Source organism: Notolepis coatsorum (genome assembly GCF_963971535.1).
Source record: "Notolepis coatsorum genome assembly, chromosome: 7".
Classification (NCBI taxonomy): domain Eukaryota; kingdom Metazoa; phylum Chordata; class Actinopteri; order Aulopiformes; family Paralepididae; genus Notolepis; species Notolepis coatsorum.
In genome coordinates, this window is record NC_140171.1 from 120,186,639 (window position 1) to 120,210,850 (window position 24,212).

The 24,212-nt window shown below is 44.3% G+C and overlaps 1 protein-coding gene across 1 annotated transcript in view; it reads left to right on the plus strand.

Moving 5' to 3' along the window:
• trmo (tRNA methyltransferase O) overlaps positions 1-16,112 on the plus strand; it is a gene marked incomplete at its 3' end in the record, with an annotated part of 35,686 nt that extends 19,574 nt beyond the window's left edge. The window contains exons 3-6 of the mRNA XM_084318364.1: positions 2,211-2,385; positions 9,949-10,106; positions 11,870-12,487; positions 15,880-16,112. Of these exons, the coding sequence (XP_084174490.1) occupies positions 2,211-2,385; positions 9,949-10,106; positions 11,870-12,487; positions 15,880-16,112 (1,184 nt within the window). The remainder of the gene's footprint in view (positions 1-2,210; positions 2,386-9,948; positions 10,107-11,869; positions 12,488-15,879) is intronic.
• Positions 16,113-24,212: the final 8,100 nt, after the last annotated feature.

Genomic DNA, 24,212 nt, shown 5'->3' on the forward strand with positions numbered 1-24,212 from the left:
CGGAGCATAGATTTGACGCATTCTTTTTTTGTGATGACATTTCTTTTTTATTTAAGATAACCACACACAAAAACAACAGCATTCACTTGAACTTCTCAGAAAAGAAAAAAAAATTTAATAATAATAACGATAAAAAATATACAACAAAGTAGAAAGAAAAAGGAGGAAAAACCCGCTGAGAACCCATCCCCCCTGAGGTCAATATTCTTCCATTCTGATACTGGGATTTAAATAAAATTAAATAAAATGTATTTGTAAAGCACAAGGTAAAGTCCCCATGCCATGGGCTTTACGAGACTTCTTTAACACATTGGGTGCCGTTCACGAGATTTCTCATTTCTGTGGCCCAACGGTTCAGTGCCAGAAACGAAGATTCTCATTTCTGGGTCGTTATTTCTTTTATTCGCTATTGCCATTCATAATCCATCGAGGCAGGCTGTCCTGAATGGGTCTGAGATCGCAAACATCCAATACCGCTGCCTAACAACTTGTGGCCGGTATTGCAGATCCTTGGAATCTCTCTGGCTCCGCCTGTACGTCGATCTAAAATGTCCGGTCCGGGTTTTCCTATTCGGGGAGGAGTAACGTTTATAACACATGGATTCGGGAGAATCAAGTACAGCTGATTCATGTGCTTTGGTGGATCATGTTGGCAACACGATCGACATCAATACTTGGAATGGCGATCAGATAATTGGAATATTCTTTTTGCAGTACATCCTAGTCAAAGTAAGGGCTATATGTTATCAATCTTGCATTGATCCGAGCATGCCTTCATTGTGATCCGAAAGTGTTATTGTAACGTTACTCCACAACGTATGCCGTTGGTGACGATCGAAGCATAGAACCCCCCCCCACTCTTTCATGCATGCATGATGAAACATAATACCGATAATATAGCGTTGATTTCAGATTGATTGTTGATCCAAGCGAGGAATGGCACGATTCCTAGTGAAATGCAGTAAACGCTGCTTAGCGGCGTTTCCTGGGATTACACAGAATTACTCTAAAACTATACTCATATTCACCACGGTATAAAACGGGAACGTATGGATGAAAAATCTTGACGGGAAGAAACTCAATGACAATCGACTATATTATTAGATACATAGCTATAATACCGTAATTCCTCTAATAGTAACCCCGGCTTGTATTTGTTTCAACTGTAGCGGGTACCAGGCTTGTATTAGGAGGAGGCCTGTATAAGAGGGAGGCCTATATTTCAAATTTTCAAACGGATCATAATGAATAAATCAACATTTTGTGTCAGTTTGAACCCAGTAAAATGTACTGGGTTCATTTATTGAAACCAAGTACTGTATGAAATAGTAAACAGTGCAATTACAGGTGGTCACTGGTCATTTCAACGTTTTCAAAGTGAAATCAAGTAACTAGCTCAGTATGCAGCTCAGTATATTAGTAACCCGGCTTGTATTAGGAGGCCGGCTTATAATTGCTTAGCTCAAGAGCGCACCCAGCCATTAATAGAGACCCGGCTTGTATTTGAGACCCGGTTACTATTAGAGGAATTACGGTATTTAATATAGTTTTAGCACTGCAAACACCGGCATGTATCCCCATTAATTAAAGCGCTGGCACACACGGCCCACAGCGACCTCTCGTGAACGGCACTGCATGTGTTAAACAAGTCAAGAAGAAACATCACAATAAATCAAGAACAAAAAACACCATAAATTCCAAATATGCAACACTCGACATTCCCCAGCGAAGGTAAGGAAAAACTCACAAAAAATCTAGCAATAGGAAAAAAGCACCACAGGCGATGAGGAGAGAAACCTCAGATGGGCTGTTCAAAGGGGGATCCCCCAACTTGGATGTCGGTGATAACATAATGTTGCTATGGATGATCGATGGGTGGAGAATAAACAGGCGAATAGTTGGTATGTATGTAGATATACGTGTAATAAAACGCATATATGTACGCAGTAGCAACTGGGGTACATAAGAACATTTTGAAAGATTTAAATCTTTCAATAGAGCTAAGAACAACAAAAGAAAAAGCATAGAGGAACGAGCGCTAGTATGAAAATACTATACAATATATATATATATATATATAATATATATATATATATATATATATATATATATATATATATATATATATATATATAATACAAGTGTACAATTTAGTTTCCTTCTGCCTCTCGAATGTATTCAGTAACCTTGGTGCATGTGTTACGACACAGGGAACATCCAGACTGTGCCTATTGGCTACATCAGCTCCTGTTTCTCTGTTAAGAACGGCACTCCCAGACAGCCCACCATCTGCGGACCCTCCAGGGCAGCGCTGCACGTCCTCCAGAGTGTCTTCAACAACCCAGAGCACTCTCTGCTGGGTCTGGAGCACTACTCCCATGTCTGGTAGGTCACATCAAGGCTGCTGTACTGTTGTTCGCACTGTGCTTCTTTTTGTACACCCAAGGGAGTGTCTCCCAGGGTTTAGCAGAGAATTTTCGCAAACAACATTTAAAAAAAAAAAGGAAAATGTTCTGGGGCCCTCATTTATCAATGGTGCGTACGCACAGATATGTGCGTAACCCGTGCGTACGATCATTTCTAAGCAAAGTGTGGGACTTATCAATTTGAACTTGTGCTTGACTAGAATATGAAGACTGCAGACGGACGGCATTATGCTTTCATCAGTTTCATGCATTAGTTTCAACAATGACGTGTTCTGTATGACCCGTAATTCACTATAGTGCATTGTAAAATAGCGACATTAGTGTAATTATTGTCAAACCCTAAATAGCATTTGGAATAGGTATTTCCGAATGAATTCAGCCTGGTTCATAGCGTTATTATAGGAATACTTCTCGTGGTGTGCGCTCAGATGTTTTCAGAGATATAGGGCATGTCTATTTGCAGAGAGAGAACATAATAATATTAAGTAGAGTTCTCTACCCGAGACACATTCTCCTTGATTTGTACCGCAATTTGAGACCCACATTGGAGCGTGGAGCAAATTTGGCTGATAATGTCGTTGCCGGTGGCTGGGAGGAACACGACTCATTCAGGCCTAATTGTATTTAATTCAATTGTAATGTTATTGGTATCTATAATTAAAACATCACTTTTTTGTGCGTAGAGACATTATTTTTTTTTTTTTTTTTATTGGTCTTTTTCCCCCTCCATTTTCCTCCGATTTTCTCCCATCCCAATGTTAGTCGTATGCCAATTCCCAGTCCCTTCCTGGTCGCTGCGCACTTACCCCCCACAGTCAGATCATCTGGGAGAGTGGAGGCTACCACGTGCTTCCTCCGACACACGTCCAGCCAATCACCGCTTCTTTTCACCTGGCAGCGCGGATTCTCATTGAGAGGGCGTAGCGTGTGGGAGGACCACACTATCCCCCTCACGTCCAATCCGCGCTTAGCAGGCGCCCCGACCGAACTGTAGGAGTCACTGTTTACAACGACCCGGACCCACCCCGCCAGCTTCTCCCACCCTCTGATACAGCCAATTGTATCAGTGCAGACGGCCAGCCAAGCTGGTGACAACCCCGGAGCTGTGAGCTGGATTCGAACAGGCAAATCCAGCTCAGCTCCGGGGCTGGTGACGAACGCAATCTCCGCTCGGCCACCTAACCGCCTGCGTAGAGACATTCTAAATTCTGTGCTTAACACTTTCAGTGCCACGGACGACATATCTCGTTTTATTAGGCCCCCCACTGAGTGCCCACGACGACAAATATCGTTTTATTTGTTTATTAGCGATCTGATTTCATATTTCATCAACCTAGTCTCCCGTTGGTACAGCAGCTCCTCCAGCAGCTCAGAATGGAAAAAAGCGCCCCCTATCGTCTATCCCTGTGTAACTGCAGGTCAGTAGAGGCGGAGCCAGCTGGTTTCTTGTGCTGGCAAGCTGTCTGCTCAACATGGAAGTCATCGTGGGACGGGAATCAGCCTGGAATATATATTCACAGTAGCCAATACTCAATCAATAAGCGTGATCGATATTTGGAATGGCAATCAGGAATTGGAATGATCTTTTTGGAGAACATCTGATCTGAGGTAAGGAATCTATTTTACCAGTCTTGGGATAATCAGAGTTGTATTCGCTGAGATCTCAGCGTTTGCCCTGTGTGTGTGTGTGTGTGTGTGTGCGCGATCGCTGATGAGGAAATAAGAGAATCGATTTTTCAGCTCGCGTCTCGAGCGTGCATACGTACACATATACTATCGATAATCTAGCGTTTATTTGAAAACGATTCATAAATAGGCCGAAAAATTACAACGTTTTTGTGTATTCTAGAATATTCCAGTAAACGTCTTTTTATCATGGAATCTTTATATTTTCCTTGAAAACGAGGGCTTTTCAAAATGCTATAAAACGAAAATGAACCGATAAAAAAACAATCCGCTTCGACAATGTTGACTGGAAAACGAGTCATTGATAAGCGACGGGCAGATTAGACGCATAATTTAAAACATAGATTAGGTGTTTTTAGCGCTAACATTGAAGTGGATGGTGGGCATTCAACCGGTAAATCAAGGTTAAGCAAGGGCTCTGAAAGTGTTAAGAACGAAAATAGAACACTTTCTAAGCATTGTTGATAAATGAGGGCCCTGGGCCCTCATTCATCAACGTGACGTAGAAAATGTTCTATTTCCACACGTAAGCACAGAATTTAGAATGCGTGCACGCACAAAAGAAACAGGATTTACCACACGTGCGTACGCAGGTTCTACGCACACCTGTCATGATAAATATCACCTTGGCCCTGCGCAGAGGCTCGTGCACACTTTCACGTATTTGCATCAGCGTTTCCGTTAGAACATATTCGTGCCGGTCTGGGTGTCCTGCAAGATTTCTATCCCCGGACATATTCCTGAAATTCCGGTCAGAGTTTTAAACAGCAGTCTGTTATAATCACATTTTTATGAGCTAACGAATTCTGTTATATTGGACATTTGTATTAATTACATCAAGCGAAGAATGAGATTGATTTGCAGAATCAAATTACTATCTCTCGCCTCCCAAGTTAGTGCGATACGCTGATCCAGCATCAAGCTCCCGCGCCGCAGGCTCGCACTGCAGCAGCTGTCACACGCACCCCCAAATGAATCTCGAGTCGACATCGCTTCACCTCGTTGTATCAGACACGTCACACATATCATAATGTTCAACTTCACACACAGCAAACTGTAGTTGATCATCACATTGCCTCGTTTGCTAGCTCGTCGCCACATGCAGAGAGCGAGAGGACGAGCCACATGCTCGTAATGCGTTTGTTGATTTCATTATAGCCTACATTTAGTTATAATCAATTATATGCATTACTATGTGACACGGCAGTCAACCAACAGTTGCATTATGATTAAAAAATGTCAACACTTACTCACCCCGTCTCGTTCTGCCTATCCGTTTTGTACCTGCGAGGCTGCGAGAACAGCGGGTCATCTGGTTGGTTCGACTTTGATAGATCCCCATTGCATTGGAACAGGTGGACTTCTGCGAGGCTCGCAACGGTAGCAGCAGACTGGGGATGCTCTTTGTGGTTCAATCAATAAAGTGTACTTTGTGTACGTTCAATCAATGTTATCTCTCGTACATCATAGACGCTAGACTACTAGACTATAATGTCGTACCTCAGCCAGGAGAATTTAACTTTCCACTCGGGCCGCCGCCTGAACGCTCGACATTTGTTTATTTTCCGCGGGAGCATCGGCGGTCTCTGTGACTTCAGAAGACTCATCTTCATTGTCAATGTCATTATTATTAGACCTGCTTGTGCTTGGTTTCATGAAATATTTGTTAAGTTTAGCTTGTTTGGCCATCTCTCTCTCTCTCTCGCTCGTATAGCTGTTTGTCGTTATGGTGGCTGGCCAGACAGGCTCAAAAAAAGAAAAAGCGCCATCCGCGCTTTATTAGAGCGAAGCACAATGAAACAAATGTAATGATTGTTTCGTTCATCGCATAGGCTATTTAATTTTAGCCTATTTTAATACAATTCAAATAATAAAATTGTGCTTAGAGGAATTATTTTCACCGGACATTATGACCGGAGATATTTAAATATTCGGACTTCAACATATTTTGCCGGTCAAATACCGGTAATTACCGGCTAACGGAAACGCTGATTTGCATACCAAAACCGCCCCGATTAACCATATACGGTAATGGACACCCCCATGAAATGTGGAAGAATGGACTAAACCGAGGGTGTTGTACACTGTCGGATATTATATCTATTAACTTCCTAAAAGACCATTGCTGCCTGGACACCGCAAACACTAATAAAGACCATTAACCACTGTTTTGCCGTTGCCCGTTAGTGTCATTAATGCATGCTGGAATAAGAATGCCTTTCTTAATTTATTTTTAATATTAATAATTATTATAATACAATAAAAGACAGCTCTGTCTTTTAATACACATATATTGTACAGTAACGTCAAATAAATACTACAGTCCCCGCTGAAATAAAGGTTCTGCACGCACATACCAGCAGTGATCTACAGCATAAAAGATAGCCACTTTATAATACTATTCTGAGTAGATAATTCATCTGTATCGCAACAGAGTCACGGATCTGGTCAGGGCAGGTAGCATTATGTCGGGAAAATCCTTATGAAATAAACAAAAGTGAATTAAAGAATTTAAAAACAAAGTTTAGCATATTAAATCGTTTTATAAGCTTTCTGAGTAGATAATTCATCTGTATCGCAACAGAGTCACGGATCTGGTCCGGGCAGGTAGCATTATGTCGGGAAAATCTTTATGAAATAAACAAAAGTGAATTAAGGAATTCAAAACGAAGTTTAGCATATTAAATCGTTTTATAAGCTTATAGCTTTTTTCGTGCTGATTTGAGAAGGGTCCAGCTGCAGAGCCGGAGAGCAACTCTCAGGGCCAAGATAGCACTATTTTGAGAGAGACAGCAGAGAGACAGACAGCAGAGAGACAGACAGACAGACAGACAGACACTGTTCCACAGTGTGTGTGTGTGTGTGTGTGTGTGTGTGTGTGTGTGTGTGTGTGTGTGTGTTTGCGTGCGTGCGTGTGTGTGACTACTAGTCTAATAGTAGAGACTCAGCCCCCCCCCCCCCCCTCTCTGGACCACCTCCTAGTAGAGACTTCTCTAGGAAGAAGACGAAGATGAGGATTAAGGCGAGACACTGCAGGTGAATAGGCAAATATACTTTTTTTGTTGATTTTGAGATTTTGTTATATTTTGCTTCCTAAACATGTCTTCTATGAAACTAGTGACAATAAAACGTCAATAACACACATTTAGTTGTTCATTTTACTTCATTTTGCCTTATTGCATCCATAAATGTCCACATATTTAATGGGGAAGTGCCTCATTTGCATATATAAACATACATTTCAGAAAACTTGTCTCTACTAGGAGGTGGTCCAGAGGGGGGGGTCTCTACTGGGAGGTGGTCCAGAGGGGGGGGGGGTCTCTACTAGGAGACTAGTGGTCACACACACACACTGTAGAACAGTGTCTATCTGTCTGTCTGTCTGTCTCTCTGCTGTCTGTCTCTCCGGCTCTGCAGCTGGACCTTCTCAAATAAGCACGGAAAAGCTTTTAAGCTCATAGCTCCAATTTGGGTCCCAAATTGCGGTACAAATGAAGGAGGTGTCTCGGGTAGTGGACTCTAGTTAATATTATGTTCTCTCTGCAATTAGACTGCCCCTCATTCATTCATTCATCCCTATCTGATGCTATCTCTGAAAACAGTTCCTGCGAGCGCAGTCAGTGCACCCGATAACGCTATATATATAAACCTGCATTCATTCGGAGAGAAAGACCTATTCCACATGCTATTTAGGGTTTGACAATAATTACACTAATATCGCTATTTCACAATGAACTATAATGAATTACGGGGGTCATACAGAACACGTCAGTCAAGATTATTTCCGCGTTGAAACTAATGCATGCAACTGATCTATGCCGTCCGTCTGCAGTCCCCATATTCTACCACTGGGCGTCAGCTACGCATGCTCCGAGCTGTGCGTAAATATAAGCACGAAGTCAAGTTCAAGTTGAAATTGATGAATCCCACACTTTGCTTAGAAATGGTCGTACGCACAGGTTAAGCACATATCTGTGCGTAAGTCACGTTGATGAATGAGGGCCCAGGTGTTTTCAGTCATTCTACATGGGAAAACTGTGACGCTTGTTGGAAGATTTAAAGCAGAGCGTTGTGATGATCTACAATGTGCATAAGTGCTTTGTTAGGACTGTTAAAGGCCACTTTAACGGGGGGGCAGGTGGCGCACGGAGATTACGTTCGTCACCAACACCGGGAGGGACTAGGATTCGCCTGTTCGAATCCAGCTCCCGGCGTTGCTATCAGCTTGGCTGTCCTCTCACGCTGATACAATTGGCTGTATCAGGGGGTGGGAAGCTGAAGGGTGGGTCCTGGGCGTTGTGTACAGCGATCCCTTACAGTTCGGTCGGGGCGCTTGCTCAGCGAGGGTTGGATCTGAGGAGAGATAGTGTGGCCTCCCACACGCTACACTCTCCCCGGTGAGAACCTGCGCGGCCAGGTTGGCCTGCCCCAGGCTGCACATGCGTCGGAGGAAAGCATGTGACAGTCTCCGGTCTCCCGGACCAACAGTAGGGGAAAGTACGCAACAACCAGGAAGGGTGGGATGGGGGGAAAATCGGGAAAAAGGAGGAAGAAAGATAATAATAAAAAAAAAAAGGCCACTTTAACACTTTGGGTGCCGGGAGCCGTCTTTAGACGTCTTTGCTGGCCATGCTAAAGTTGCCGGGGGACGCTGTACGTCGTCTTTATATCAATATTTCAAAAATCTGCGATCGGATTCATAATGTCCCTCCGCTGGCCTGAGATCCACCAGCAGGACCCACTGAGCTCTCTGGCGGTTCAGGAGCGCCATCTGGTGGCCGATCGGCGCAAGCGCTTAACAGGAAGCGCCCTAGAGGTTTTGCTAGACGTCCGTATTGCTTCCGGCCACTCGGTACATGTCCCGTGACTCTAGCTCGTCACTCTACATAGCGATCGATTGCCAATAACTCGATAAACAACATGATTTGGACGTATATACCATTATACAAGCTGGAGATGGACCGGGTAATAATATATCCCATAATGATAAAATTTCTACTCGACGATGATCGCCCAACGGCGCGCGGAGACTGGGGTGAGTTTCAGCGTGTAACGTTACCGTCTTCGATAATAACTGATATTATCAACATTTGACCCACATTAGATGATTGGTATAACGCTGCCCACGGAATTATAAACGCCCCCTCGCCCATCCGGTCAACATCAGATGACGTGTAGTAACTTCTAGAAGTACGTCTAGTTGGAATTTTTTATATCGCGCTGATTGCCATCAAACTGTATTTCATCATCAATATAATGCATTTGGGGCTATATATCACGTTCTGGAGAAAGCTGCAGAAAGAGATGAAAACATACTTATACATTAGACCATACTTTACTATGAATATGTGAATGAAAAAGTTTAACGTTGCTACACAATGAACAATACATATAGGACTTTGAATGGGCCCTAATAATGGCAATGTAGCAATAGAATTTAAAAAGTTATAGCCCTGCAAAGAAGGGGACTTTCTCCATAGACAAATAGCGCTGGCAATCTATGGTATATCATTAATTTAACCTTAGGCAACCAAAGTGTTAACAAAAAACAAGGCAGAGTTTATTTTGCGCATAATCTCACACACATCCAAAAACATTCATTTAGTTATTGAGATGAGTTGTTAAATGAGTTTGAATGTGGCCACCAGTGATAACATTGGGGACATTGAATCCTTGCAGGCAACTGTTAATCTCGCAAAACTGTTTAAAAAGACAAAACGGAAGAAAAGTAAGAAGAAGTGTGATGTGCAAAATAGCAGATCTGTGGAGGGACTGGCCTTCAAGAGAAAAACACAGTTTATGTAGTCAGTTGCTCCTCTCCTTCTGGTTCCTACAGGGTCATCTTTCTATTTCACAAAAATGGACACCTGAGCTACAAGGCCAAAGTGAAGCCACCCAGACTGAACGGTCAGAAGGTCGGCGTCTACTCCACAAGAAGTCCCCACCGGCCCAACGCCTTGGGTCTGACCCTGGCCAGGCTAGATGGAATTGTAGGTAAGTGTCTCATAGGCATTCGACACAGAATTATATATAACAATTTAAAAAAGATAACGCTAACCTTACTGTCTAATACTATCATGCACTCTTCCTACTATACTAATATGTTTACTACTATGCACTCAACACTGCAGCACCCAAGTTTGATGAACATGTTACTCAGTTGTACTAAGAATTGTACCCTTCCTGCTGACTTGTCGTACAGAACTTGTAAGTCACTTTGGATAAAAGCGTTGGGTAAATGTAAATGTAAACACAGAATTATCTGACTCACTTTTGGACAGAGTGGTGAAATTATATGGATTTTGGATTTACATAACAGCATAAAGGACACAGGCATAAATAAATAATAGCACTACATTTTGTTACTGTACATTTAGTTGAAAGCGTCAATAGCAGCGGGTGCAAAGGAATGTCTTCACTAGAAAATACGAGTGTTGATTGTGTGCTAGTTGTGTTAGTTTGTGTCTAAGGGCGAAGGGTCAATTCACTCATTCAGATCAAAATGTTAACAGAAATTGCAGTGCATCTGCTAATTGGGATTGAAAGCGGCATAATTAGTTAATGCCTCGGATAAAACCATTTTCACAACAACAGTCTTTCAATATTACAATTTTGAAGTTCAAACCTTTATTTAAGTCTTTAGGGTGAGTCATTGAGGGTGCACCCTCATACATGATGCCATAAAGAGTATCTGCTTCCTGAAGTGTGTGTGTGTGTGTGTGTGTGTGTGTGTGTGTGTGTGTGTGTGTGTGTGTGTGTGTGTGTGTGTGTGTGTGTGTGTGTGTGTGTGTGTGTGTGTGTGTGTGTGTGTGTGTGTGTGTGTGTGTGGGCGCATGCATGCTCACACACAAGTCCACTCTATGCTTGTGGCCCATTTGGCACAATGTAGTGACCCCAGTTTATAGGCTTAGCTTGCTACTACTGGCATACTACTGGATCTGCTGTGTAATTAAATGAGATTAATTATATTGCCATTGAAATAGCTATCGCTGTCACATTTCACCACGAGTACAACAGTGAAACAATTAACTCCGGCTGGTGGAACGAGATGTGGATCTGTAACTGGCTGCTCGCCTGTGGTGTGTGGAACGAGATGTGGATCTGTAACTGGCTGCTCGCCTGTGTGGTGTGCGCTTTGAGACAACAATCAAATTTGTGTTACATTTATTTATAACACATACTGCATAGACATCAATAAAGTACTATTTCGTAATTAATCATAATAATAATAATAATAATAATGGATTGGATTTATATAGCGCTCTTTGTGACACCCCAGAGACCCCAGAGCGCTTACAGAGTCCATTATTCGTTCATATACACAGTCATACCGGTGGTGGTAAGCTACAATTGCAGCCAGAGCTGCCCTGAGGCAGACGCACGGAAGCGTGGCGAATAATCATCGCCTACGGCCCCTCCGACCACCACCAACATTCATTCACATGCATTACACATTCATACGAGGCAAGTAGGTTAAGTGTCTTGCCCAAGGACACAACGGCAGTGGGATGGACATGGGCTTGAGCGGGATTCGAACCACCAACCCTTTGATCATTGGACGACCCGCTCTACCCCTGAGCCACGCCGCCCCACAAGGCATTATAAGGCATTATAACTAAGTGTTGTTTATAATATTCATAATGACCCATATTAATAATAACCGGGTCAAATTAGAGCCATGATGGGGCCGTTTCCACAATAATGTTATACGCTTCTTCATATCATGTTTATGCCTGAATTGTGCATTCTTGTTCTAGGTGATACAGTCCATCTATCAGAGATCGACATGATCGATGGCACCCCGGTCCTGGACATCAAACCCTACATCCCTGACTACGACAACCCCCACGTCAGAGTGGACGCGGACACGGAGCCTGGTGACCGTGATCCTCGCTGGCCAAAAGTACCCGCGGCTTCATCAGACGAGGTAACAAACGCCTTGAACCTCCAGGAAGACTCTGGGGACCCGTCCCGTGGAAGCGATGCTCAGTCGGACCTGGGGGTGGAAATGAGGGAACTAAGACGAGATGCTGGCTTTACCTCTGCTTCCTCTAAGACCTCCGCTGCCGCCAAGCCCCACGTTCATTCAGCCTTCCCCCGAGACCTCCAGATTGCGCTGGAGGACGTCAAGGCTTTTGTCACCCAAGGAGATGCCCTTCCACCGGGGAACTCTGAGGGAAACGCCCATGCCTCAGACATGTCTAAACCCATGCTTGCAGAGTCTATGGAGGACAGTCCTAGGCCTTGCTATGGGGAGGAGGCCTACAGCACCATCGCAGGGTGGATCAGGGAGCCCCCTGTTGCCAGTCTGGAGGTGCGCTTCACCCCTCATGCGGAGAAGGAGTTAGGGGAGTTTCTACCACCCCATACTCCAGGTAAACCTTCTCCAGTCCCCCCCCCCCCAGGTGTTTTTCTGAAATGGGGGTGAGAATCATAATTGTTCAGGGAGCCAGCCGCATTCCCGGGCCAATTCCCTGTCTGTTAATCATTTGTTTATGCTCTCCCCCTCCATGCTAAATTAGTTACTACCTTGAAAATTATATGCACATTTCATCATCTAGCATCACTATAATATTCACAAATATGGTTTATGAGGTTCATGATTGCTTGAATTGAAGAGCTAATTCTGCACGATTGCATACACGTGCAGTGTGACAATTATGTGTGAAATGATATTCTTTATACAGCCTTTATAAAGTCTAAAGACTACATTTGATTTTGATTTGATTTGATGTTTTTTATTTTCGTGTCTTACATACAGGTGTATGCCCAGCCCATATGGGCTTACAAGACACATAACACACTGCAAAACTGAAGATGTCCTCCACAAAGAAACAACTCAACATACAACTCTCAGACTGCCAAAACAAATCCGGATTTACAATTTGAATTTTCTCAAATAAAGCTCTCCTCCTCGGTGTACAAAGGGCAATAAAAAACTAAATGATATTCATCTTCCACCACACCCAGATCACATAGAACCAGGCATGCAGTGTGGTCAAACACGGTTAAACGCTGTTTAGGCTACGTCACTGAGGCAGAAGTGCGCGCATCCTATTATTATGCAAAGTCTAGGTGATAAGTGCCGGCCGGGGTATACGGCGCGACGACACAAAAATGACTTGTTGCGCTGTGTGTGTGTGTGTGTGTGTGTGTGTGTGTGTGTGTGTGTGTGTGTGTGTGTGTGTGTGTGTGTGTGTGTGTGTGTGTGTGTGTGTGTGTGTGTGTGTGTGTGTGTGTGTGTGTGTGTGTGTGTGTGTGTGTGTGTGTGTGTGTGTGTGTGTGTGTGTGTGTGTGTGTGTGTGTGTGTGTGTGTGTGTGTGTGTGTGTGTGTGTGTGTGTGTGTGTGTGTGTGTGTGTGTGTGTGTGTGTGTGTGTGTGTGTGTGTGTGTGTGTGGGGAGTGTTGGGCGTGTGTTATGTGACAAAAGCGCGTGCACGTGGCGTTTGGCCTTGTCCCATATTACGACTGCACCACTGCATAGAACACACAACCGCTCCTCCTCAGGTTTACCTTGGAATCTACCCACGTCCACAGCCAATGGCAGGGTGCCAGACCTCAACTGGGCACACAGAGACCTCCGTCTTCTCTTTAAGTTTAACATTACATAAGGTTCAGTAAAATACAAATTCTTTTTTTTTGGCATTTTATCGCTTTATTGCAGTCCAGTAGAGAGAGACAGAGGAGGAATGGGAGACAGAGTTGGGGGAAGACATTCGGCAAATAACGACGGGTTCGGGAGTCGAACCCGGGTCGGCCGTGTCGCAGCTGAGCGCGCTATGTGGTTCGCCACTGGGGCGCCCCTAAAATACTCATTTTTAATTACAACATATTTTCCAAGTTTAGGTTTTTTCCATATCTCCACCTTCCACTTATATTATTGATTGTTGATAATTTTGTTTTAATTATGTGAACCTTACACTGCAGATTGTTCATAAAAATCATACTCTTTGATGAACATTGTTGCTCAGCTGATAGTTGTGCCCTTCCTGATGGCTTGTCGTACAGAACTTGTAAGTCGCTTTGGATAAAAGCGTCAGCTAAATGACTAAATGTAAATGTAAATGTACTTAAGTCAGCAGAAGAAAAAATCATGGACATCTCTCTTGACCAGGGATGACCGTGTGTTCTGTCCCAGTTAAATATCTTTTTTGTCACCCTGTCATTTGGCAGCTACATGTCTCTTTCGATACTGATAGTTTAGAGACAGCTTTTTACCGAATTAATATAGGGAAACACTATTTTTAGTAGGCCTACTAAAGTACTGTGAAGTTAGGAAATTCATTAGGAGAGGTTCAAGTAGAGGTGTTCTTCTCCTCCAGGGGGTGCCATTGTTCATGCAGAGATGTTAATGAATTCACAGTGGATTACAATGCTGCTAAACCCTCGCCTGCCCCTCTCTTAACACTTTGAGTGCCACGGGTCCGGTGCCCCGGAACCCTGTTGCGTGCCACCACCCACTTCAATGACAGCGCTCTCATATTTGCGAACGCATAAACTATATCTTAAATTATGGCTATGTGTCTAATATGGCCGTCGCTTATCAATGACTTGTTTGCAGTCAACATTGTCGAAACGGATTGTTTTTTAATCGGTTCATTTCCATTTTATACCATTTTGAAAAACGCTCGTTTTTTTTAAAGTTCCAGATAAACGCCCTTTACTGGAATACACTGGAATACACAAAACACATTGTCATTTTTCGGCCTATTTATGAATCGTTTTCAAATAAACGCTAGATTATCGATAGTATATGTGTACTTATTTCCTGATCACACACACACACACAGACACACATACTGTACACACATATGGCACACACTGATATATAGGTGAAAATAGCTCTGATTATCCCAAGACTGGTAAAAATAGATTCCTTACCTCAGATCAGATGTTCTCCAAAATCATTATTCCAATTCCTGATCGCCATTCCAAATATTATTTATTGATCCAACGCTGGGTACTGGAAACACACATTCTCCGCTGTTCTGGTGGTAGGCGACTACTTGGATCGTCTCCAGTTACTTGTCTGACAAGTAAAATGTGGAAGCAGGACTTTTTTTTTCTCCATGCGTTTCATTCAATCCAATCCAAAGGGGTGCAGTACCATCCAGAGAGACGATAGGGGGCGGTATTTTCCCTGTTCGAGTTCAGACAGATCCCCACTGGTAACGTGAGGCTAGATTGATGAAAAATGAATGGAAATCGATAATAATAATAAAAAAAAAACAAGATCTCTTGTCGTTGGCACTCAACGGTTGGCATGAACTAACGAGAAATCTCGTCATTGGCACTCAAAGTGTTAACACGTGGACTGTCTTGTCATCTATTGCCATTCACTTTTACTTCTGTCCCCTCTGACGGAATGGATATGTATTGTGAATATATTGTGAAAAGACTAATTCTGATTATCTTGGGTAAATCAAGATTCAAGAGTTTTATTTGTCACATATACACAAGACATAGACATGCAGTGAAATTGTAGGTGGCCATGCCCACCTAGATTGTGCAAAATACAAATAAATAAAATACAAATAAAAAAATAGACATAACAGAAAAAGTCGTAAGAATAAAATAGAATACAATGCTAAACGTAAGAGTAAAGGTAATAAGTAAATAATATACAAATATACAATGGGTTTAGGATATTGCAAAAGTCGTTTTTTAAAGTGACCTTTTTTTTGTGTATTATGTATGTAGCCAATGAGCCAATTATAAAGTATTATCTTTTATCTTCTTTAATCCTATACTTTATTTTCCCTCTGCAGTGTCTGCTGGAGGCGACACCAGACCCAGGTTCCGATTCCTGATGGGTCCAGAGGAGGCGGTCACCGCCATCCGAGGGGTGCTGTCGGCGGACCCCCGCTCGGTGTACAGGAGGATGCGCTGTCAAGACAGACTGTTCTTTTTCACCCTGGACACGGCCGACATCACGTGTTGGTTTGGACAGGACTTTGCAGAGGTCCTGCGGGTCCGACCTGTGGGACACATATCGGCTTAACCATGAGAAACACCTTAAACAAGGAGTTCCACAGAAACGCTAGGAACCACGGCTCCCAAAGTGAGGTCAAGGGGCCCGCTAGTAGTGTTTGAGTTCCACAGAAACGCTAGGAACCGCGGCTCCCAAAGTGAGGTCAGGGGACCCGCTAGTAGTGTTTGAGTTCCACAGAAACGCTAGGAACCGCGGCTCCCAAAGTGAGGTCAGGGGACCCCCTGGTAGTCTTTGAGTTCCACAGAAACCCACCACCCACCTATCGTCTATGTCCCACTAACTCACCCCACCCCCCTTCCTTACCTCATCCCCCTCACCTGAAACCCCCCCCCCCCTCCTCCTAAATACAACCCCTCATAGAACCACCCATCAATCCCGACCTGAGCCAAGCCTACCCAGAATTCCCCTCTCTTTCGCTCATCCACATTCATTCATTTTCTCCCCCCGCTCTCTCTACCATGATTTCAGAATCCCGGAAGTGTTGCGGTGGTCTATAAAGAGCCACGCCTGAGTGGACTCTAGAGCTCACCTGGGGACACATCAGCTGGTGTCCCGGTTGGATCATCCAGGCCATAACTCTGAATAAACCTTTGTTTTATCAAGTCTACCTTTGACTACCTACAATCATTGATCGGGGTGGCTTCCCATTTTGTCATGCGTCGCTGTTGGGAGCTTATCATAGAATATTAGTGTATAATATATAAGGTCTGTTAAATTCGTATTCACGGCACAAATCTTTTGACACATAACACGTATGCGCATGTTCAGACAAACAAGTACATTTTAACTACTGATATGCATTTCTTGTATGTATATGTATTTTATCTGTCCCTCTCTCTGTAGCCTATCTCTCTCCATGTATGTGTCTCTCTGAGAGTGTGCCTCCCCTCTCTATCTCTCCCTCTGTGTATACCTCCTATATTTCTATTCCTTTGCCCTGAGCCAGTTGCTGTCCTGAGCAGACAAGCTTGTTACATTGTCAGATGACTTCTTCTTAACAATATGTCCAGACAATAAAAAATAAAAAGGGTACTGTGTGAGAGGGGGAGAGAGAGAACTTCAAATTTTAGTTGGTAAAAGGTTGGCAAGAGATTAACATTGGCCTCCATTCAGTTCGATTTGCGACACTGTTTTGATTCCACATAGTAGAAGGGGTTGCTTTTTTTACCATTTTATTTTTCCCCATGTGAGGTTGGACACAATTACATTGTGTGATTTGCTTTAGAAGTGCGAGGGATCCAGGGAATGATCTTTTGAGTATAATTTAGGTTACCAATGTACCTGTTGTAAAATGTGTCTGTTGCGATGCATTGAGGTCCCATCATTTGGTTTTAATGCTTAAAAAACAGGCAAATAAAGGTTTTAGTGAACCTTTATAAGAGTAAAGTTGGACACTACGTTGTGTGAGTACTCATATTACTGAGTAATGTTACATTTAGCAGGTCAATATGGCCATCTGTTGTTGCCTATTGGGCTTTGCCATGTTATGATTATTTGCAGCTGTCGTGGAAATTACTAAGAACAAAAGATGAGCCAAAGTGAAATCATTCTGATTCGAGTTATTAAAAAAATAACATTGTGGGCGGTCAGGTGGCGTAACGGAGATTGCGTTCGTCACCAACCCCGGAGCGGCTGGATTCGCCTGTTCGAATCCAGCTCACAGCTCCGGGGTTGTCACCAGCTTGGCTGGCCGTTCACACTAATACAATTGGCAGTATTAGAGGGTGGGAGAAGCTGGCGGGGTGGGTCCGGGTCGTTGTAAACAGTGACTCCTACAGTTCGGTCGGGGCGCCTGCTAAGCGCGGATAGGATCTAAGTGGGATAGTGTGATCCTTCCACACGCTACGCCCTCTCAGTGAGAATCCGCGCTGCCAGGTGAAAAGAAGCGGTTGATTGGCTGGACGTGTGTCGGAGGAAGCATGTGGTAGCCTCCACTCTCCCAGACCGACTGTGGGGGGTAAGTGCGCAGCGACCAGGAAGGGGATTGGGAATTGGCATAACGACTAACAATTGGATGGGAGAAAATCGGAGGAAAAAGGAGGGGGGAAAAGATCAATAAAAAAAAAAGAACATAATTGTATTCATCTGTGGCCACAGTGAAAGTGATCAGTTTATAGAAAGACATGCATGTTCACACATGAGTGTCTGACCAGAAAGTGACAAAGAGCTCTGGTCAGAACATACATTAATACACAATTGAAATGACGTAACACTAGACATCCAGATATGACAGAAAGGTAAACAAAATGTGCCCCAGTTAGGGAATAAATAACAAGACTGGCCTTTGTTGGCGGCTGGGTGGCGCAGCGGACTAAGCGCTCGTCACCAACGCGAGTGACACTGGTATTGAATCCGGCTGTCAGCGTTGCCTCCGGCTTGGCCGGCCGTCATACTGGCTCAATTGGCAGAGTCAGCGGGAGGGAAGCCGGTGGGTGGTAATCTGGTCGTTGTAAACCGACTCTTACAGGTCGGTCAGGGCGCCTGCACAGCGAGGAAGGGAGATGGTGAGGGTAGTGTGAGCCTCCCACACGTTACACCTCACCAATGAGAGTCCGCGCTGGCAGGTGAAAAGAAGTGGCTGGCTGACTCCGCATGTATCGGAGGGGACATGTGATAGTATCTATCAACCCTCCCTAGACCGACCAGTGGGGGGCATATGCGAGCAATGACCAGGAAGGGGAGGGGGGAATTGGCATGACTAAATTGGGATGGGAGAAACAGCCTTGGCATGGCTCTACAGCTCCCACACCTTGGAGCTCTTAAGGGACAGTAGTATCTGCTATCTGCTGACAGTAGTATCCCGACTCCGGCCATCTCTCCCCGACTCCGTAGCAGAGACTCTCGTCCACACTTTCGTCACCTCCCGTCTTGACTACGCAAACTGTCCTCATAGGGCTACCCAGTAATGCCCTGAACAGGCTACAATATGTGCAAAATTCTGCTGCCAGGGTTCTCACCCGCACCAAGTCCTGGCACCACATCACCCTCATCCACCTCCACTGGCTTCCAGTCAAGTCCTGCATCAATTTCAAGATCCTCCTCATCACCTACAAAGCCCTTCACTCCCTTGCCCCCCGGTACCTAGCGGACCTCTTCCATCCCTACATCCCGCCCCGGAGGCTACGGTCCTCTGACTCCGGTCTCCTCTCCATCCCTACCACCAACATGCGGACTGTTGGTCCCAGAGCCTTCTCTGTGGCCGCACCCACCCTCTGGAACTCACTCCCTCCAAACATCCGTAGTGCTACATCCCTGCACTCTTTCAAATCCCAACTCCAAACCCACCTTTTCACCAAATTTGTAAATGACTCTGCCTGATTTCCCCTTTTTTCTTTCATTTTCTTTCTTTCCTTTTGATTAATATTTTGTTGTTACGTTGTTCCCTGTCCCCCTCCCTTAGCTGTTAAGCGCCTTGGGTCTCCTGAAAGGCGCTATATAAATTTAAGATTTTTTTTTTTTTTGATCAAATTTTTTTATTATTAATTACATGAAACAAGACAACACAATAACCACAGTAACAAAAAACATAACTTCACAGGAGAATAACAACCAATAATAATACAGAATAATAAATTATAAAGACAAAAAGAAAAAGAAACAGCGTCCAACCTATCAAATATAGATGGCTACTTCAATAACAAAAAGGTCTTCAAACATGCCAACCTTTCCCCACCTTTACAAAGTGGGGTGACTTAAAAGATTGTTTACGAGAGTGTTGCCGCAGATTTACTGTAGGTAGCCTAGGTCCCTTACACATGTTCAAGACTGCCAAACTCGCAGAAGGTAAAGTGTAAGAAGAAAGAAAATCTTCCTCCAAGTTGGTTGACAGGTCAATCAGTCTGCCAATATTAGTCCCTTGGGGAGATGGCATGTGAATTGACATATAGCGCAGAATAGCTAAATATCAACCCCCCCTAAAATCCCCCCAGTCAAAGTTAAGAAGGACAAGACAAAAACCAAGACAGACAAGACATTTCCTCCTCCCCCTCCCCAGAGACCGCCGGACCCCCCCGATCAAGCGCCCCAACCCCGCTCAGCCGCACACGGCGGTCTTTACCTTCTCAGCTGCTGCGAACCACAGGTCAATGCCAGCCTGCCCTACCCCAATCACCCGAGCCGTGGATATCTCAAGATAAATCACATCCAATAGAGTTAGGGACCAGTTAATCATTGTAAGCTTCTCAGGCTCCTTCCATCTCATTGCTATAAGCTTCTTCGCTGCTGTGACGCCCGCTAGGACAACCCTTTTCAGTTGTACGGACGCGGGTAGTATCGTTCAGGAGTAGCGTAACAGCTGTGAATGGGATAGTTAAGCCACACAGATCTGAAAGTTTGTCCGTTATTGACCTCCAGAAACGGGCCACTGGTGGGCAATCCCAATACATATGCATATAAGTGCCAGTGGCCTTTTGAGAGCACAAAGTGCACCGAGAGTCGGTTATCAGTCCCATAGCAAATAGCTTCCTAGGTGTAAGATAGGTCCTATGAATATAATTAAAATTAATTTGCTGGTGATTGGGGTTGCGGGAAGATAATGCCACATTTGCCCAAACATCATCCCAGTCAAACTCGGGGTCCAACTCCGGGATATCCACACGCCAGATTGTATCCAATGATACATTTTTATACGTGGATTGAATTAAGAGCGTATAAAAGTCTGAGACAAACCCTCTGGATGTCGACCTGTCCACTATGAGCCTGAGGAAGGGGTGTGGGTGCAAAGCTTGAGCCCACGGTACGCCATGCGCCCTCAGTGCTGACCTTAGTTGAAGGTAAAGAAAGAAGGACTCGCCGGGAAGATCATAAAATTCTCTTAAGTCCTGAAACGCACGGAGGCCGTTCTTATCATAAATATCCTCCAGAGTATGCACTCCCCTCCTTTGCCATTGAGGAATATTAACCGGCTTGTGCCCAACAAGTAATTGCTGGTTATTAAAAATTGGAGAGTCCAGGTGCCATGGGCATTTAACCCCACACGACCTCTGTACATTACGCCACGTTTGGATCACGTGAGTTATGATCGGTCCATACCTCAGCCGGCATTTCGAAATAGAGACAGTGGAGTACACTACATCCTGCAATCTTAGCGGAGATACCGCCGCCGCTTCTAAGGAGCGCCACGATACAGCCTCTACAGGGTCTAGCCAGCACATCAGAGGTCTCAGTGAAAAGGACCAGAAATAAAGTTTAAAATCAGGGATTGCGAGGCCCCCATCTTGTTTTCTACGTTGAGTAGTAGCCCTTTTGATTCTCGGGCGTTTGTTATTCCAGATAAACTTAGATACCATCGATTGTACCTTGCGCCAGTGGTCTATTGGAGGGGGCAGGGGGAGCATTGAGCTAATAAAATTTATCCTAGGCAGGATGTTCATTTTGATTATGGAAGCCCGGGCTTGTAAGGAGTTAGGAAGGGACGACCACCTGTCTAGATCCTGGCGTATTTTATCATAAGTACCCGTGAAGTTGTACTTAGTAGTTTGGTTCAGCGTGGGGAATATCTCTATGCCCAAGTATTTAAAATGTTCTACTATGGGGATATCAGCTGGTAGTCGTACCGCCTTGGCCAGCTCATTAAGAGGTAGGCAGGCTGATTTGTTCCAGTTAATCTTAAAGCCTGACAATTTACCAAAGTCGTCGATTATCCTCAATAATTTTGTGGCCGACCAGGAGGGGTCGTCCATGAAAATCAGCAGGTCATCCGCATAGAGAGCAATTTTGTGTGGAGTATTATTGACCATTATGGGGACGATGTCCTCCGATTGCCTAATAAATTGGGCCAAAGGTTCGAGGGAAAGCGCGAACAGTCCTGGGCTCAGAGGACAACCCTGTCTAGAATATCTGGAGACTGGAAAGAGTGTGGAACAGTTTTTGCCTGTCAGTATCATCGCAGACGGCGAGGCATACAGGACTTTAATCATATGAATAAAACTCTTCCCAAGACCCATGACCTCAAGTACCTTCCACAGGTATGACCACTCAAGTCTGTCAAACGCCTTCATGGCATCCAAAGACAGAACTGTGGATGGAGTTGTATTGTCTTTACTGTTATCGATTACATGCAACAGCCTCCTAAGATTATCTGCAGCCAGACGCCCCGGGATAAAACCAGCTTGATCGCAGTGTACCAATACAGACATAAATCTCTGCAGGCGACGGGCCAGCACCTTGGCAAACACTTTTAAATCGGCCCCGAGAAGACTCAAGGGTCTATAGCTACCACAATCATTGGGATCTTTGTCCTTCTTGAGAAGTAAAGAAATCAACGCCATATTGACATCTCTTGAGAACTCCCCTTGTTCGATAGCGTAATTGATCATATCGAGCATCAATGGACCCAGTTGGTCCCAGAAAGCTAAATACACTTCGGGTGGAATACCATCCCAGCCTGGTGCCTTACCCCTCTGCATTTCAACAATCGTCTCCCTCAATTCCACGAGAGTAATCGGTCTCCCCAGTTCCTTGGCCTCTTCCTCAGAAATGTGGGGTATCTCAAGCCCGCCAATGAACGATTCAAATTTAGAGTCATCAAGATTACCCTCTGAGCTATATAACTGTGAGTAAAACTCTTTAAAAGTGTCATTGATCTTTTTCGAATCAGTAGTGACTGCACCCTGGCTCGTCCTGATCGAGGGGATATCCGAGAAATGATCATTTGAGCGTATTTTCATTGCCAATAGATGGCTAGGTCTGGAGCCGTGAAAGTAGTAATTTTGTCTTGTCCTATGTATCAAGAACTCAGACTGTTGTTTAAGTATGGAGTTTATTTCTTTTTTGATTATCTTACGTTGTGAATGAATGAATGAATGAAAACTTTATTTAACAGATTGCAGAATGGGTACAATACAGTACGGCTCAATACATACAATTGTTAAGGGGATGCAGACCTGAGAAAGACGTTTGTCTTGTTTCCATCAGGGTCCCCCATTTTCAATTCATATAGACATTTATGACATACACAACATACATGACATTTATGGCATAGGGACATATAGGTATTTAGTACTGATACATTTGTGACATAGGCGGTATTCAAATATACAGTACTGTTTTGTGTGTTTAGTCGTTCACTATAGTTAGTTTGCAAGGATGCGTATAGGTCTGCATATAATGTTTCCAATCCTTCTAGCTTTTTTGACCGGGATTTTCGCAAATTGGAGGCAAATAGTGTGACATGACCCCTGATAAATCCTTTCAATGCGTTCCACAGGACCCTAGGGTCTTCTACTGTGCCAACGTTGATCTGCAAAAATTCAGCTAGTTTACTCCTGAACTCAGAACAGAAGTCATCGTTCTTTAGCAAGGTCGAATTAAAACGCCATCTGGGAGCTCTTGCGGAGAGCCTGCCAAAGGTTGCCGTAAGGAAAATCCCCTTGTGGTCTGAGAGAGCCAAGGGAACCAATGAGACATCGAAACTATCAAACATATTAGGGGACGCGAATGCATAGTCAATTCGAGAGAAGCTTTTGTGTCTGGCTGACAGGTGAGAGTAATCTTTGAGGGTGGGGTTGGATAAGCGCCAAAGGTCTGTGAGCCCCGTGTCCTGGGCCCACATCCTGAGGGCCTTAGAGGCCCGTTTTTGGTCGCTCGTTTCAGAGGGCCCGGACCTATCCATCTCCGCATCCCAGCACGCATTAAAATCTCCACCCACAATGAGAGCGTATCCATTAAGTTCCAACATATTCTTCGTGATTGTATTATAGAACGCTGAATCAAATGTGTTAGGAGCATACAATGCTATTATAGCCATCTTCCTATGCGAGAATTCAACTTTTGCTATAGTAATCCTTCCCTCCGTGTCCGACCATACATCCAGGACTTTGATATCAAGGTTACGTCTTGTAACTATGACGACTCCTTTCGTCTTATCATCGGCTGAGGATGAGGAGATAACGTGATATTGCCGATTTGCCAGTCTTGACACGTCACCTACCAATAAATGCGTCTCACTAAGGAGAGCAAGGTCAATATTTCTCCTCTTCAATAGCCAAAGGACACTGGCACGCTTGTGTGGGGCGTTAAGCCCTCCTGCGTTCCAAATTAAAATATTCAATTTAGCCATGGTCGAGCTTGTCTAAATGCGTAGAGAACATACCAGTGCAGCCAGGCTGA